Raw genomic sequence first — 18,562 nt, 5'->3', positions numbered from 1 at the left:
TTAAAGTCCAGTTGTGATAAAGAGTGTAAGGAACTTGGATGTTCTGAATCCAGTTGGATGGAGTCCTCTTCGCCCATCTCGGTAAGTTGTTACTACTTGTCAATTCAATATGCTATACATTACTATTGGCACGGTCTGCATTGCAATCAATCTGCGAACGAAACTATATCTTTACAAATTCTTCCAACATATACACTTGCTTTCTTTTGTATATTTCTCGACCATGGTACTACAACAATTCTATACTGCTATTACACATGCAAATCCCTTACGGTTTACATATTTTAGTAACAAATCCTTATGTTGTGCATTTTTGTTATGTTCTCTTACATTTGTACAGTTAAGTGATTGGTTATTAGTGTATATTTGCAGTTTGCACGCATCAATTCCGTGCTACCGCCTCTGGAACTTGAGGTGCTTGATGGAGAGGAAGAAGAGGAAGGTGAAGAGCGCGATGATGGCGACGTGCAGGCTGGTGACGAGGTTGAAGTAGCGGTCCTGGAGTCCGAGGTAGCCCTCCAGGAACTCCTTCACCGTCTGCTCTGGCTGCCCTGGCACCTGGATCAGCTCCGTCCGGTCTCCCAGCTGCGAGAACATGAGCCCGTACACCGTCCATGCCGCCGGGTTTGCCCAATACACCCATCTCCACCACACCGGGATCATCTGCATCATTTGTTGTTGTTCATCAGGTTAGTCAAACATACAAATTTTCTTTTCTTCGCAAGCACACACAAATGTTCAAAACGAAATCTAAGACACGATCTCTGATTATGAAGTTGTGGGGTTATCAAGGGTAAACTTTTTATCAATTTTGTTAGGAAGAGGTCTGAGAATTTTAGATTTATCCTCCCTAGTAGAACCTAAATTTAAGGTTTTGACAAAAATTGGGGACTTGAAACAACAGAGTAGCAGGGTAGTAGTACCTGTCTTCCAATGATGAATCCAGAGAAGACATTCCAAAAGATGAAGATGAGGAAGGACAACCCAGCTGCTATCTCAATGTTAGGTGTTAGTGCTACTGTCATCATCCCATAGAGCGTGTAGTACAGGAAACTTAACACCATGTAGAGGGCAAACCAAAAGAACTTTGTGGCAGTCATTTGGAACCCAATCATTGGGTACACAATCGCTGAGAAGATGAATACTTGGACAAACATGTAAGGCAATTCAACTGCCACCTGCACACAAGAATCCAGCATTTGTGTTTAGAGTCCATTTCAAATCCTCTATTTTTCAGAATAGTTGTTTTTTTTATACAGATCTATATATTAATTACCTGAGCAATGGCGTACGCCATAGTGGAGTACATGCCTGCCGCCTTCTCTCTGTAGAGGACAACTCTTTCCATTCCTACAACTGGTTGTAAGATGCTGCAGTTCATGAAACCCAGAAATAGTGCTGACCCATACACAACCCCTAGTATGTTGAATACATCTTGCTCATCCTTACTGTTGCACAGGAGAACAAAGTTAGCATTTAACCAAAACAATATTGAAGCACTACAAGTTCTCATGAAATAAAAATATTTGGATAGCTATTCGTACTTACATGGTTGAGCCAATTTTCCAGAATACAATTCCAAACATAATTGACACAGCAAATGTGTTTATGAATCGGACAACGTTGTGTTCTGAATTTTTCCAATAAGCACAATTTTGCTTCCACAGGCATGCCATGCATTGTGCCCTAAAGTCTTGCCAATATTTGGGTGGAAAATGTAGATCCTCTGTGTTTGGTTCTGGTTTTCCTAGGTCATCAATTAGTTGCCTGTTCTCCCTGAAGAAACCATGTGTGATTTCATCATGTTTATCCTTTTCCTTCTTGTTCAAACAAGTTAGCAAAATAGTAATTTTTGCTTTATGATCGTATTGCGTTACCAGTATAGGGATGAGCGCTGATAAATTTCTGCATAGTCCACTCCAATCTCATATTCTGCTGTGCGCGAACTGATATCTAACATCCACGCTGCTGGGTTTTGCCCCTCTTTTATTCTAGGAACACCAGGTATAGCCTGCGACAAAAGAATTTTAAGACCTCTTCTCTCCATTTTGGAACAAGAACCCAATCTTAGGTAATCTTACCTCGAAATACTTTATCATATTGCTAGATAGGGGACCTAATGAACCACTGTATATGAGCTGACCTCCTCTCTTCATAAGTAGAAGCTGCGATCAATAAGATTGAACTCAAATTCAGAAGGACGACCTATGTACTTGTTCATAGGAAAGGTAAATTGAGCTGTGGTTCCTGAAATATTCTACTTGTCACAACTATCTTTAACACTTTAATGGTTGCTTGTGTTAAAAGAACATTTTAATGTGTGCTACTATTGAAGAAAGGGGAGCATAAATGTGAAGTCAATTAGTTTTGCTGTTTGATTTGACAAAAAGCACTACTTTTGGTGCTGTGCTTTCAATTATCGTTCAGTCATTCACCTGCCACTACTGGACTATTCTTTCTTGATTTTGTAGTGGAAAATATTTTTGACTCATTTATTGACTTACTCATACCTCGTCAAAAGATTCAAATATCTCGATGCTTGGCTGATGAATTGTGCAGACAACAGTTCGTCCAGTGTCTACTGTCTTTCTTACTGTTCTCATGACAATTGCTGCAGCACGAGCATCCAAACCAGTGGTTGGCTCATCCATAAATATAATGGAAGGACTAGCTACCAACTCAACAGCTATTGTTAGTCTTTTTCGCTGCTCAGCAGACAGGCCTGTCGCTCCTGCTAGGCCAACCATGGCATTCTTCAGTCCAGTTAACTCAACTAGGTCCATGACTTCATCTATAAACATCTGAAATATGTTTGAACATAAATATCATGAGATCCTATGTTTGATGTGAGCTTCCAACTATGTGAGAAAAAGGACAAGAGGTCAATGCACATACATTTCTCTGGTGAGATTTAACATTTGAAGGAAGGCGAAGCCATGCAGAAAACTGCAGTGATTCATATACGGTGAGATTGGGGGAGTGAATGTCACTCTGTTCACAGTAGCCTGAGATCCTTGAGAATGTCTCCTGCTTCTTTGGGTAGCCTGCTATTTTTACAGTTCCTTCAATGTATCCTCCAGTTTTTCTTCCAGCCAAAACATCGAGCAGTGTTGTCTTTCCAGCACCAGTGATCCCCATCAGAGCTGTTAGCACCCCTGGCCTGAAAGCACCACTGACATCTTGTAGCAGCTGAAGCTTTTTATCTGTTACTCCATATTTTGTCATCTCCTGTCAAAGATATTCACAGTTGATTAAGATCAAGAGTGGAGCAACAGATTGGATGTGGTTAACATGATTAAACTATTTGGTAATGTCTGATGTGGTCAAGATCTTACCTTAGGCATGTCAACAAAATAATTGATATGATCAAATACAAGGGAGAGGGGCTGAAATGGGAGGATGACTTGGTCCGTTGATGCCGTGCCATTTCCAACTATCTGGCTGTTGTAGTCTACTTTCACCTTTGTGGCATTGATGTTAACTTGATGCTTGTGTGGAGCTGCATATGATAACCAACAAGAGTGAGTACCATTTGTATTTCTATTTCAGTATCTATGAGGCTTAGTGTAGCTTGGCGTACATACATCTCATGTATTGTAGTGCAAATATGCTGAGGATGTTGAAGACCAGCGAGAATCCAAACAAAATGCTCACACAGATCCAGTACCAGTGCCACTCTGTGAGCAGCCCCCTTACCTTGAGGATCGTTTCACCAACAGTATTTGCATTTGCGAAATGAAATTCCTATAAGCAGAGATCATCATCATTAGGAATTTTTAAACAGCTTTGATCAAGAATTTTACTCTACTTTTTGGTTAGCTATCTCAAGTGTTGAAATGAGTTCTTACTGTAGCCCATCTGTCGTCAAGGAATTCATTCAGGGCAACTGCATTCTGTGCATAGGTGAATGGGGACGTCCAATATCCCCAGCGCAGCCATGGTTGGAGGTTATCTGGACAAGTGTACAAACTGGTGAGTATCATTACTGCACATAAGCCTTAAATTGTTTCCTGTAGTACAGAGTTGCCATACTTTTCAAGGTACTCTAAGCAAAATCGTCTAACCTTTTGATATGACAAAGCCTCCAAGTATGTAGATTGCTATAAGAGCTGCAGTCCCCAGCATATTAGCCATTACTTGTGTTCTTCCTATGGCTGCCAAGAAGCGATACAGGCTCATTGACATTTGATGCATGGCAAAAAGTACCACAAAGTGCTGGATAAATCTGTCAGAAGCAAGAGAAACTTCCACCTGTTACTTCAATCTATTCAAGTAAGAAAATCCTTATCCTTATTGTTTAAATATAGAACTTGCTAGGAGGAGTACCTGACAAAGGAAGGTGCGTAGCCGATCACATAGTAGGTTAAGCCGGTCCAAAGACCTGTCTCTACAAATGATATTGGCAGACTAAGGAGGAATACTGAAGAAAGGAGTGCCCATCCTGGCAATGCTAGTATTTCTCTTTGCTTGTAGAAGATGGGGAGCCGCTTTATTGTCATTGCAATTTCAGTCATGCCATTGAAGTTTACTATGACAACAGCCATAAAGAGTGCTCCCATGTACTTATTGGCATCAAGTACAGTATCATGTCTCATATTTGTCCGGAGAAAAAGAGTTGAGATCACTAAAGCGAGAACAGTTATCTGTATGGTCTTGAATATATGCACTGGAGAGTTTCTTTTTAGGAGCAGCACTTCCCTTGAAAAGCATGCCTTGAAAATATTCCAGCTGGAGATCATGCGACTTGTGCTTGTTTTTACCTCCTTGCTCTTTCCGGCATTAGTTGATTCAAAATGATCATTTTCTACGAGTCTTGGGAGGTACGAGGTACGGAAGGACTCTGCAAATTTTTCAATTGAATGGTATTGATACTTATTTGCGTTGCCTATCCAGTATTGTTTTTGGTCCATCTTCGAGGTCACCTGACCAAATGAGAAAGTTACTGTTAGTATTATGTTGTTATGCACAAGTACCTATTAGAGAATAATTGATTTTGGGAACACAAGAAAAACGTGGCTATCCTGAAGTTGCTCTGTAAGGAGATCAACTGTTAGCAATGTTTTTATTTGACAATTTTTCTTTATGATAGGAGTAATTGATAATGGAGTACCTCTTGAAGGAAATCTGCTACATTCTTCCTGCTGGGGCATTTGAATCCCATAGTTTCAAAGAAATCTGTAGCATTTTCTCGAGGACCATGGTACACAATTTGCCCCTCACATAAAAGGATTATGTCATCAAATAACTCCAATGTCTCAGGTGGTGGTTGTAGCAAGGAAATAACCATTGTGAGATCCATCAAGTGAGCCATTTGTTGCAGAAACTTCATGATCTCAAATGTGGTGGAGCTATCTAGACCAGTTGATATATCATCCATGAAGAAGCATCTTGCAAGACCAACTAGCATCTCGCCTGCATCAACGAAGCACCTGTAAGTATGTCGTTTATCTGGTCCTGCTCTTTCTCTGCTTACTTGCTGCCATCTGGCTCGATGGCTAGAAGCATTTTACCATGCAGATTTCTACGATGATAAGGACTTTACTTTTCTTTCTTTCATACAATAATTAAGTTGTTGAGATGATAAAAGTTTTCTTTCCTATACCGGACTAATTGAATGTACTCTTAAGTGGTAATAGAGGATGATGATACGAGCAGAAAACGTAGTAGAAAAAGATACAAATATTTACTGGAGAAGTGATAATAGAGGATGACGAGAGAAACAAAATACATAGTAGAAAAAGACAAAATGCTTACCGATTGTAGCTCTTTTCTTTTGTCCTCCTGATATGCCTCTTCGCATCTCGTCTCCCACTAGGGTATCAGCGCATTCGGATAAACCAAGTATCTGCATGCACTCAATTTTTATGGCTGTGCCTCAGGATAAATAATGAATCAAACAAACAACACACTAACCTTGATAATATAGTTTGTTGTAAGGTTGCTTCCTTCTCCAAAGGTTGTGGCCTGTGCAAATCAGCTTTTTAAGTGATGATAACTAAATAAGAAATGAGTTTTATGCAAAAAAAAAAGGTTAACCACCTTAATAAAAGAGTCAAGTTCTTGGTCCACTCTATTGATGACACCTTTTTTTCTTCTAATTGCTTCTCCCAGCATCTCTAAGGTGGTCATTTCAAACAGGAATGAGTTAGTCTTTATGCCATACAAAAATTAACATACCTTAAGTACGTCCATGAAAATTTCATGAGTTACAGCACCCAATGTCTTTTAAATTGTGAAATAGAATAGGGTACACAAAAGTCATATCTTGTTTGTGAATTGAATAACACGCCATACAGAAGATGTTGTCTTACCAAATTCATTATTAGTTCCCAACATCTTGGATGAGAAGTCAATAGTTTCTCTCACTGTCATTTCAGCATGGTGAAGATCATACTGGCTAACATAAGCATGTAGATACTGAGGTGTCGAGGAATTCACTTCTTCTCCATTGTAAGTGACCTTTCCTTTCATCTATTGAGAAATGTTACATCATGAAAGAAAATGCATTGTTTAGTCAATGCTACGCATTATGTTAAGTACATACTTTTAATGGAATGTACACAATTCACATTCACTTTACCTTCAGAGAAGAATCCAACTTTCCTGCTAATGCTTTTAATAAGGTTGTTTTCCCTGAACCAGGTGCTCCGAGAAGAAGTGTCATCCTGATTGCAGAATGGGTTGCAAAATTTCATTACCTCAGGTAAGATAATTAGTGCAATAATTAAAGTGATAGATCATAATTCATTTTTTATTTGAAATTTGTGAATAATGAACTTTCTGTTTCTGTACTTTTAAGAAGTTAGTCAAATTTCTTAGAAAATGATAGCAGTTATTTTCAGTTTAATTGGTATTTGTCTTAACCTCTTGCGGTCGTAAATAGTACTCGATGCTTACCTTGATGGTCGAATCGTTCCGGTTGCTTCATTTATAATTTTCATGGGCTTTTTCCTTGTGGTGCACATGTGCGCACAGGCTGCTAGTTCCTGCATATCAAATTGAAATGTTATTTCAGAAAGATGGTTTTGACTTTTAAATCGACTCACAACATAGTTGCAAAGCAAATGACGCTGCCATCTTGTCCTGGAAAGAGATTACGTACGCGTGCGTTCAATTTATACTGTGTTAAGATACAGACATGCTGTGTCAACTCGCTTTTATTTTTCCACACATTCTAATCCAGAAGTAGTTCTGCACTTGTACCTATGGACTCATGGTATATATTCGATATTTTTTCGTTGTCTTGTATTGTGGCTTGCACGTAATTCATCTGTTTGTCGTTTTGTAATACAGTTTTTCAAACTCCTGACCTAATGTGCAGGTAATCTGGGATCATTTTGGCTATGTTAGGCGCGCGGTGTTCAGGCTCTATGCACACACGTGTTGCGAGCTTTCGTGGGATATACTGGACACGTTGGCACGTGCTGTACTTTCTGAAAACGAAAGAAAATTGACCTGCCAAACTGCCAAAGGATCACTTCTCTCCGGAGAAATCAACTGATCATAAGGATTTCTGAATTCTGAAATGCATGCATGGAGAGAAAAGGGACAAACAGCTGCAGGCCTGCGGTCAAAACAGTGCTGGGCCATTAAACTGATCTAGTCAAGCTTGACATACTTGTCAGAATCTCGACATATATGATTAAACATGCCTCCAAGGATCTAGGATATCTGGTCAGATATCTGCATTTTGGCTATTCGCCAATCATTCCCAATAGCTGCACCAGAAACTTGGCACGATTGCAAACAGGAAGAAAATCTGGAATAATTCCGGCTATCAGATTATCAGGTAAGTATAGTGTCTTATGATCTCTTTTCTTAGATGGAGTATCTGCTGTAGCTAATAAATAGCTGCAGCTGGTGAACAGCACCACCGGAATCTGAAACCTTGGAATTTAGTTTATGGATGATCCAAAAGAGGCGTGCGTGCCCAGTTCTCTGATCTGTTTTCTCTCATCAGGGAAAGGAACAAGCAACAGCCCGGGGCCAAACGACAAGCCCACGATTAATGCAGATGCCATCATCTTCACTACCGATGTCGTCATCGATGCACTGTTCAGGCTGCTGGAGCTCTAGCTCGAGTAAAAGACAGGTTAGATATCTGTGCTATATACTGCTATACCTCTGAATTTATTACCGTGCATTATTTGACCTGGCTTAGTTATTGGGAATATCATCAGGATTTATGAATGATCTGTTGCCGGTTGGGTGAAAGAAGCCCATGTCATTGCTCTCTGTTTGAGGTAGACATGGTGGGGGCAGCCCTATTTATACGAATATATTGGCCTATTATTTAATTATTATATACGCCATAATATATCCCACCTTACTCTATCTTAATTTTGTGATAGATAGTAGAATAAGACTAACCTAAATCATGGGCCAACACCTAATTTAATCCAGCCTAGTATTAGTGTATTACAAAGTGCCTTATAAGATGGAAACAGATATATTTTTGATAATTAAGTTTTTGTCTTCTTATACTTGGAAAAATGCACTCGAAAATTACGAGATCCACACTGGATTACATGACAAACTAACTACTATACTAGCTTTCAGTAAACAGTAGAGAACAGTTGTGTGTAGGACAGGTTTATGCCGATTTATGGCATAGTTATTCTCGAAATATTATTGTTGGATAGCCACCCAACTGTCCTTGTTCTAGTTATAGTAAGTCACTATCTCAATCGATTACCAACACAAAGTATGTGTAACTAAACACATGCAAGCTATGGATTCATTCTACTACCATTCCATCTGCATGCATGTTTGTGCTACTACTAGCTAGGTTTCCAGTAGGAGTCCATGGACTAACCAATAGCTGGTTTTCCGGATGAACAAACAACCCAAAATTAGGAGGCAGGCACACACACACACACTAATTAATGCCCAAGCACTTGATCGGAGTTGAACTGATCTACGGATCACAACCTCTTCTCTATATGTGGCAGACCACATATCTCACTCTTTATCATCTCTCTCGACATTTTCGACATTTGCGATGCATGCCATGTCATCCGTGTGCATGCAAGAGAAAGAAAAGGACGAAAGCGAAAGCGCTTTCAGGCTTGGACAAAGAAACCGAAAGGCCGAGAAGGCATGCATATGCAGCAGACAATATATGTTGATGATATGTTTAAGGGAGAAGAAAGGTAACAAATCAACAGTGGCTGGAAGAATTTGCTGCTAATTACCTGAGCGGCGTTGATGGCGCAGTTGAGCAGCGTCGGCACGGCGCGGCGGCCGACTCGCACGTCCGCCTCCACCGTCAGCTTCTCCAGCCTCACCTCCACCTTCGCCGCCCCTACCCCCAACCTGCAAATCCACACACACATATATTGCCAATAATCCATACATCAATCTGATGAATTAACCATCGATCTTGCATATACAAGTTCTTTTTTCTAAGAAAGCAAAAGATCGATCATCTTGATTCAATTCTTGCATATATAGTTGCATGCATACATCTATTTACCTTTCCTTCTTCTCCCGGAGCATCTGGAGGAAGCCGCGGTTGTCGTCGTGGGTGAGCGGCGGCGACAGCCACCTCGTCTCCGCCGTGGTTCCTCCGTCACCAGTGAGCTCCACCGCCGCCGCCATCGCCGCCGACGAGGATCGATCGGATCGAAAGACGGACGTACGGCCGGCGAACACAGATCGATCAGTGCTAGCTATTATCTACTTGTGTCCTAAATGCATCTACAAGTATATACATGTAGATACACTGTTTGTAGGTTATGTAGAATAGATCGATCTAACCAAGCGAATGCAAGTAGATCGATTGAGTATATAAGAAGAGAAAGGAAGGAAAAGGAATTGAAGAAGCTAGACAATGTTTATGTAGCTAGCTTAAGCTCTGAATATGTAGAATTTTGAAGAGAATGTGGGTAGAGAGAAGTCGTATATATAGCGGAGTGTTTGGCTCTCAACAACAACGCCGCCGGCCTGTTTCTGTGCCTCCATTTAATTCCGGGGTAGCTTCTTCTCTGCAGGCAGCGTGTCTACCTTTTCTATTCATTCATACTTATTTTGCGATTTCTTCTCTCTTTAATTTCCTTTTCTTCCTAAACAATACTCGACTCAGAAACACACAGGAGTGCATAATATGCAGAATATTGCAGTTGACAGGCTAGCATTAATTTTATCTCTCTTTTAAATTTATCTTGTAGCATAAGAGATAAAATAATTAGCAATATATATATTTTGGATCTACTATGCTGCTTTAATCTTATCGCCACGTTCAAATCTAGGAAAGATGATTTACATATATTTACAGGCAGATAAAAAATTGGACAAGTTATATATGCTAATGTTGTCTGGTCGGAGTACGTCAGCAAAAATATGTTATCTTAGCCTTATCGGATATATAATCTCTACTAGTAGTAAATAGTGTCCTACTATGCAAGCACCATGCAACAATGATAATATCGTTGCATGTTAATTATATGATGATATATGATATATTTTTTACCCATGTTTTGGCCGGCCATATCGGTACATGAATGCTATGCGCGCTTTCTTTTTTTTTTCTTTCTTTCAACTAGCATGATGTCCCGTAGATTACGAGGCCAGCATCCTTATATTTTCTCTTATATAATAGAATATATATTTTCTTATTTTATTCTTAAAATATATTAAAATGATAACATAATTTTAATTTTGTACTAATTTTACCAAACTGCCAATGTATAATATTTATTTGTATTGTATATACGTGATAGTTATTAATTATTTTTAGTATTAAATTTTAGTTATTTCTATATGAACTTTAGACTCTTCTTCTAATATTCTTTATTTTTTAATTCTGAATTTTATTACTTATAAAATTTATTCCTATATTTCTTATTTTAAAATTTATAATTTCAGTTATTTAGTGCATATATTTCTTATTGGAAGAGGAGTCTAGTGAGAAAGAAAGATAGTTGACATTCATCACACCCATGCTAACAAATTTAGGTCCGCTATGTAAAATATATAAACTACAATATAGTCCTTAGAAAGGAAGATAGTTGACATTTACCACTCATGCAAATAAACTTATGTCCACTATGAAAAATATATAAATTAAGTTTTAGTTAGTACTCAATAATTAACTGAAAAATCATAGATGCGTGAAGACTTGTCGTGATGAAAAAAAACTCATTATGTGCACGCTTTCCGAATCGCTAAATAGTGTATTTTGTAAAAATATAGAAAATTTACTTTTAAAATCATATTAATCAAAATTTCAAATTTAAAGTAGTTAAAGATCAATTAATCATGTGCTAATGGCTTACCTTGTATTACGTTCTTCTCAATCCTCTCTTTTTCTATCCTCTCAAACACACCCTAAGTAGTTCTTGATTCCATAACTGCTATCTTCACACTAATCCAATCTAATGATTAAAAAAAATATATATTGATGATGTGGCTTTGTGTATGTGTTACTTTATAGGAATTAATATTTTTAATAGGTATAAACTATATAGGAAATATATATGCGTGCGTGAAGAATGGAATGGACTTGTCTCGCCGACATGACTCGATCTCTCGGTAGTTATTCGAGATATCAACGAACCAAGCTAGAACATGAGCATCACAGGTTGGGAAAAGCAAGTGCCTCTGCATGTGAGATTCCTTAATCAGACGATCGGTGGCAATTACTAAGGCATCATGTAGTACAGTAGTAGTATATATAGAAATTAAGTTGAACTTTTCTCAATGATCAACAATTTGCGCGTGCTCTAAGGTACGTAGAAATATGCATATCCATGTATATATTATATATTCCAAGATAGTACGTATGGTAAACTGATTCGATCATATGTTCAATTGATCATTATACAGTATGCACGTCCACATGGATTATTTCCAACGGATCATATCAACTGAGATCATTACGGTCGTATGGATATATATCCACATGGATTATTATTCCCAGCTGACCGACATATATACCGGCTCCATAACCTACAAGGTAGTGTGTGTTATGTACTTATGAATTTCTTTTTTTTTTACTCTACATACGCTAGACTCTTCTTCCAATATTTCTTTTTCTTTAATTCAAAATTTTCTTTATTTGTAAATTGTATTTAATTTCTATATGAACTATAGGCTTTTCTTCCAATATTTCTTATTTTTTAATTTTTAATTTTCATTATTTCTGATTGTATTTTTATGTGGACTCTAAACTTATCTTTCAATACTCTTTATTTTTTATTTTTTATTTTCAGTTACTTCTAAAATGTATTTTTATATGGAATTAAATGTATTTCTATATGGACTCTAAACTCTACTTTTAATTTTATTATTTTTATTCTAAATTTTAATTAAAAATTCTAAATTCCTATATGGACTCTATACTCTTATTCTAATATTCCTTATTTTTTTTTATTTCGAATTTTAATTATTTCCTACTTGTAATCCTATATGGACTCTATATTCTTCTTCTAATATTCTTTATCTTTTTCATTCCGAATTTCAGATATTTCTAAATTGTATTTCTATATTGACTCTATACTCTTCTTTCAATATTCTTTTTTTAAGTTCCGAATTTTAGTTATTTCTGAATTGTATTTCTATATGAACTATAGCCTCTACTTTTATTTTCTTATTTTTTAATTTCGAAATTTCATTGGTTCTAAATTGTATACCGGTATAGACTCTACTCTACTGTTTCAATATTCATTATTTTTAATTCCGAATTTCAGCTATTTTAAAATTGTATTTCTATATGGACTCTATTTTTCTTTTTCTCTGATTAATATGAGAATTTCTAGACAGCGTGTCTACCTTTCTATTCATACTTTTTTTTATTTCTTTTCTCTTTAATTTCCTTTTCTTCCTAAACAATGCTCGACTCAGAAACACATAGGAGTACATAATATGCAGAATATTGAAGTTGACAGGCTAAAATTAATTTTCTTTCTCTTTCATCTTATCTCCACGTTCAAATCTAGGAAAGATGATTTACATATATTTACAGGCAGTTAAAAAAATTGGATAAGTTATATATGCTAATGTTGTCTGGTCGGGGTACGTCAGCAAAAATATGTTATCTTAGCCTTATCGGCTATATATAATTAATCTCTACTAGTAGCAAATAGTGTCCTACTATGCAGGCACCATGCAATAATGATAATATCGTTGCATGTTAATTACTATATGATATATGATATATTTTTCACCCATATTTTTGCCGGCCATGTCGGTACATGAATGCTATGCGCGTTTTCTTTCTTTCTTCAAATGTAGGGAAACATGACACGATCGATTTTGTACAGAAACTTGATATATGTGCAGATGAGGGTGACACGTGTACGGTGTAAAAAGGACAAAATTTGGAGCCCCATTGGCAGGGAATAATAATACCGATCTGGATCACAATTTTTTGACGGCCAAGCTAGGAAATTGCAACATGGATAATTTGTTTCCAAGAGCCGTACGTCTCGTTTCAAAGACTGCCTAATTTGTTTTGACAAAATCAGCTCGAACTTAATAACTCTTTGCTTCAAAAGGTGCCCATCAGAGCTAGCATATAGAATGGCCTACTGCTATTAATATATGCTTTGATTAAAACATCACACCATGAATTCATTCCAACGAAACAAAAACTGAAAGGTGGGATAGAACTAAACTTATGAGCAAAACTTTTGGATATATGTGTCCTAAGTGACTACAGAAGAAACTACATTAAAAATATTCTAAAATCAACCCAATAGTATGGTGGTGTAGATAAAAATTCTAAAAGGGATAGAACTTACTTATTAGCAATTTGCGGATCTAATCTAGTTAAAGGAACAGAAATGAACTTATTTATCGACTAATGTTAGATACTAGTAGTACGTAATACTTTTGTTTTGGACGAAAGAAAATAACTCTGATCATGGCTTATTAAAATTACTATATACTCATATTTTTATTTACACTCTTCCCAATGGTCACAGTGTCATTGCATCATCACAGTAATTAATGGAGCATATATATTTATAGGTCACGGGTCACCCAGACAACAACTTAAAGCGTGCATATAGACATGTCCAGGATCGACCAATTGCATTTTCTGAGATGTTTCAGAGAGGTATATGCATGCATGCTTATATATAGTACATATGTGTGTATATATATACTACAATTTGCTTTGTTTATTTCACCTTGAGTCCTCGAGAGATCGAGCTGTATGCTAGCTAGTAGTCAATTTGGACTGTAGATGTCACTGTGAACTGAGATGATCACTAGTAATAATTGTCGAGATATATATTGTCTCATATATCAAATCAAGCAACTATGCCTGCTTGTGCTGATCGAGATCGCTGCCATGAAAAACGACACATCAACAGCGTGCCATGCTCTCCTAACATGTTTCCACGAGCTCATTAATTAAGTGATCTCTCCTCCACTGGCTAGCTAGCTGGCCTTTAATTTCACATATACATGATGAATCCAATAGTCGTATCTACTAGTAATAACTGGTATACAAGGAGAATTAATCCAAATGCATGGGCTAACATTTATTTGTACGTTCATGGTGCAGTGGCCCAAACGATTGATCGATCGATGTATCAACTATATATGAACCGATTCGATCTCGATTGGTAGGAGTTGCATGTCACTATACACATACGTCCACTTCTTGATCCATGAATTTGCTCAAGAATTTTGTACACCATATATAATGTACATTGCACACGGACAAAATATGCAAGGGTTGGCCATCATTTTGAGAACTCTAGGATGGCATGCATGTAATATGGACGGCCAACGACCAACCTGGATATATATATATATATATATATATATATATATATATATATATATATATATATATATATATATATATATATATATATATATATATATATATATATATATATATATATATATATATATATATATATATATCTCCATGGATATATAGATCGAATTAAGCTACGTACCAAAAACAGGTGAGAGTACTACGGCTAGCTTTAATTATCACAAAGCTAGCAAGCAATCAACCGTTCAAACTATGCGGCAACTGCGCCACGTATGTATGTAAGCTAGCACACAGTATCCCATCTTGTTGGACCTGTATAACTGTACATTGGCAGTATTCCTACTCCCTCCGTTCCACTGTAAATGCAGTCATGTTTTTCTGCGTCCAACTTTAACCGTCTATCTTATTTAAAAAATTTTAGAAAAAATTTAAAAACATAAGTCACGGGTAAAGTACTATTCATATTTTATCATTTCATAAAAACAAAAATACTAATTATAAAAAAAATTTAAATAAGACGGATGATCAAAATTAGCTGTGGAAATTTATAGTTGTACTTAAAATGGAACGGAGGGAGTATATATTAAGCATCTAGAATTTATAATTTCTACTGTTTAAATTCGTCGTTATTATGGGAAATAACGGCATGGGTTTGTAGAACACACTCAACCCAGACCTTCCGTGTAGGCAAGAGCTAAGAAACATAATGAACTATACATATATCTAACTGACTACTGTAGCGTGAAAAAGAGATCGATGAATATAATCCATCTAGAATATATCCATCTCTACTAGCGAAGTCATGCTTGCATGCACGTGTATGTACGTGTATATAAGTATGCAAGTACAAGTCAAAATGTGGCGTATATATCAACTTCGATACTCCTTCCGTCCCATAATATAAAGGATAATGGGTGGATATAACATATCCTAATATAATAAATCTGGACAGATGATTTATTCAAATTATTCATCATACTAGAATGCGTTACATCCACCCATTATCCCTTATATTATAAGACGGAGGGAGTACATAATAACCTGCCTCATCATTTGCCTTCAGGTTCATAAGTTGTTGCTAAAATTTTTAAAACTCAATGCTGAACTTGGTTTTGAGGTATTTTATAACGTTGTTTATTTTTCATCATTAATTGACTCCTAAATTTCTAATGACACATGTATAAAAAATTATCTATAAATTATTGTTTACGTTGTTAAGTCGTTACGGTTTATCACCAGCGCATCTGCCAAACGATAAGGTTGTACATGTGGTGTGTATAATACATGTGCCATGAAAAAGCCGTATGCAGCTGTATATGTGCATGCTCGAAGAAGACAAATGAAGCAACTCATGAAATGAGATCCTCCTCTATAATACTATGTGTAATACTGCTCACTGACACGTAAACACACGAATAGATCGATGGAGCCCATATGTTAGTGAGCAATAGTTTGCTTTTACTTGCTACTCACTATACCTCTGTCCCAAAATGTGTATATAGCTAGAATTAAATTTTTTTTTGGATAAATGCTGTAGTAGGTAGCTAGCTAGCTGCTCGCATACACGCAGTACTCCCTCCGTCCAAAAAAAAGACAAACCCTTAGTTTCCGTATCCAGTGTTTGACCGTCCGTCTTATTTGAAAAAATTATAAAAAAAAATAAAAAGACAAGTCACGCATAAAGTATTAATCATGTTTTATCATCTAACAATAATGAAAATACTAATTATAAAAAAATTTCATATAAGACAGATAGTCAAACGTTGGACACGGAAACCCGGAGTTTGTTTTTTTTTTTTGGGGCCGGAGAGAGTACATGGTAGCGGCTGAGCGGCAAGCAGGGTATTAATTGAAACCATTTGCGAGAAGTGGTTGGTAGATAGCTGACTGTGATCTCATCAACTGCATGCATACATACGCATTTGCATGTATTTTTGTGGACATTACACATGTAGAGAGAGCTAGCTATAGAGCTGTATGCATACGCACATATACCCACATGCATATGTTGTATGCATATGTTCGCTTGCATCGATAGATCGATCTCATGCTGCATAAGTATATATATTGTGTCTTCTGGATGGATGTACTCATACACCGCCCGGCCGGCCTCTCTCTAGATCTCACTCACTCACCAACCACCAGGAGCTCTAGCTGGAAGAGGAAATTACACTTCATCCATGCATGGATGCTTATCTGATTGAAATTTGTCTCTATTCAGAGATTTCCCTGAAAATAAAACGTTTCCTATATGGCTTGCTTGTAGAGACAGAACTCAAACTATCTCAGCTGGGTGAGGAAAAAACTGGGAAGGATCTGAGCAGTGACTGTGTTTTATGTAATGCACTTGAGGATGCCCCAGTGCTAGTTTCTTGTGGTGAACCACTGTACCATTAGAGATGCTTTTCTTTTTTTAAAAAAAATCTGGTTCCTAGCTATTTTGATCAATTCTTTGTGGAGGTGATTTGCCAACCTGCCATGAACAGTGTAATGAGGGATCATGTTGCTTGCTTGGGTTCTTTGGCTGATCAGAAATGATATGGTGTTTAAAAAGAAAATTCCACCTACTCCTAGGGTCTAATTTCCCACCATCTAGCTAGGAGCTACTCCCTCTGTGTCTCATAAGAACCAACCTAGTACTACATCCTAGTATTATGAATCTGGACATACCTCTATTTAGATTTGTTGTACTAGAATATGTCACATTCAACACTAGATTTGTTTTTTCCGGGACGGAGGGAGTACTCAACAACAAAGGCCTCCATGAAATAGCTAGGGTCGATCGATCGGCTAATAAACGGTGTGTGTTTTTTCTTTAAAGGGACCGTGCGTGTGGCTTGCTGCTGCTGGTTGAATCTTTTGGTGTATTTTGTTTTCCTTAGATAGTTTGTCAGCTTATGCGTTCTAAACTATGTTTCTGCCCGCTTAGCTAATTCCTCGATCTTCGTCAGCACTCTTTTCAAATGGTCAGCATATAAAACTCAGGTGTATGCAGGAAAGCGTCACGGTGGACGCAGGGTTTCGTGTTGATTCACAATACACAAAAACGCGCTGAGTTTACAGATATATATGCATGCAGATGTGTTGGTTCGGTGATCCTAATTACAAGGGATTAGAGTCCTATCCTCTATCTATCCGAACCAACATGCATCCGTGCATATCCATACAGAGAATGATAAGATATGATAAGATCTAACACTCCTCCTCAATCCTAACTCTTTCTAAGTTAAGATTGTTCTTGAACATCTCCATTTGTCTTACTGGTATAGCTTTTGTAAAACCATCTGCAACCTGATCTTTAGTAGATATATATGCAATTTCAAGCAACTTTCTAGCTACCCTTTCTCTCACAAAATGAAAGTCAACTTCTATATGCTTTGTACGAGCATGAAAGATTGGATTAGCAGAAAGATACTTAGCTCCAAGATTATCACACCATAGCTTGGCTGCTCGAGGCGATTCTACTCCCAGTTCTTGCAACAAAGTCTGTACCCACATAATTTCTGCTGTTGCATTAGCCAGAGCTTTATACTCAGCTTCAGTACTAGACCTTGATACTGTAGCTTGTTTTCTAGCACTCCATGATACAAGATTTGGGCCTAAAAACACTGCAAAACCTCCTGTTGATCTTCTGTCATCTGGAGATCCTGCCCAATCTGCATCTGAAAAACCACTAACAAGCAGAGAGGGATTCCTACAGAACTTAAGACCTGTATCAACTGTATATTTAACATATCTTAAGATCCTTTTTACAGCTGCCCAATGAGTTGTAGTTGGAGCATGTAAGAACTGACACACCTTATTTATCGAAAAAGAAATATCTGGTCT

The 18,562-nt window shown here is 37.2% G+C and overlaps 1 protein-coding gene and 1 long non-coding RNA gene across 3 annotated transcripts; one reads left to right on the top strand and one right to left on the bottom strand.

Annotated features, from left to right (window-relative positions):
- Positions 1-125: 125 nt before the first annotated feature.
- On the bottom strand, positions 126-9,750 carry LOC4346210 (ABC transporter G family member 45-like). Of its 2 annotated transcripts, none has more exons than NM_001422670.1 (22): positions 9,476-9,631; positions 9,195-9,315; positions 6,898-6,986; positions 6,581-6,665; positions 6,312-6,471; positions 6,040-6,116; positions 5,914-5,964; positions 5,755-5,845; positions 5,111-5,412; positions 4,327-4,922; positions 4,065-4,225; positions 3,849-3,952; positions 3,585-3,744; positions 3,336-3,499; positions 2,896-3,228; positions 2,511-2,801; positions 2,082-2,165; positions 1,878-2,011; positions 1,549-1,776; positions 1,277-1,448; positions 924-1,178; positions 126-663 (listed from the first exon to the last, which is right to left on the bottom strand). In NM_001422670.1, the coding sequence occupies exons 1-22, from the start codon at positions 9,598-9,600 to the stop codon at positions 394-396; spliced, it is 4,053 nt and encodes a 1,350-aa protein (NP_001409599.1). In that variant the 5' UTR covers positions 9,601-9,631; the 3' UTR covers positions 126-393. The 2 variants fall into 2 exon arrangements, with proteins under 2 accessions (NP_001409599.1, XP_025875711.1); XM_026019926.2 differs by having other exon boundaries at positions 141-663; positions 1,549-1,767; positions 9,476-9,750.
- Positions 5,291-7,527, top strand: LOC107278468 (uncharacterized). The gene is made up of 4 exons (XR_001548241.3): positions 5,291-5,431; positions 6,378-6,450; positions 6,643-6,703; positions 7,322-7,527. It is a non-coding gene; the product is annotated as an uncharacterized lncRNA (long non-coding RNA).
- Positions 9,751-18,562: the final 8,812 nt, after the last annotated feature.

Source organism: Oryza sativa, chromosome 8 (genome assembly GCF_034140825.1).
Source record: "Oryza sativa Japonica Group chromosome 8, ASM3414082v1".
Taxonomy (NCBI): domain Eukaryota; kingdom Viridiplantae; phylum Streptophyta; class Magnoliopsida; order Poales; family Poaceae; genus Oryza; species Oryza sativa.
This window is presented reverse-complemented; position numbering and strand designations above follow the sequence as displayed.

Bases quoted from the DNA above. Each gene is read 5' to 3' on its own strand.
- LOC4346210 (NM_001422670.1), bottom strand. From the start codon at position 9,600: ATGGCGGCGGCGGTGGAGCTCACTGGTGACGGAGGAACCACGGCGGAG. The intron at 6,666-6,897 runs GTAAGCATCGAG...TTCTGCAATCAG, and splicing joins GGAACGATTCGACCATCAAG to GATGACACTTCTTCTCGGAG. The intron at 2,166-2,510 runs GTATGAGTAAGT...TATTGATCGCAG, and splicing joins TATTTGAATCTTTTGACGAG to CTTCTACTTATGAAGAGAGG.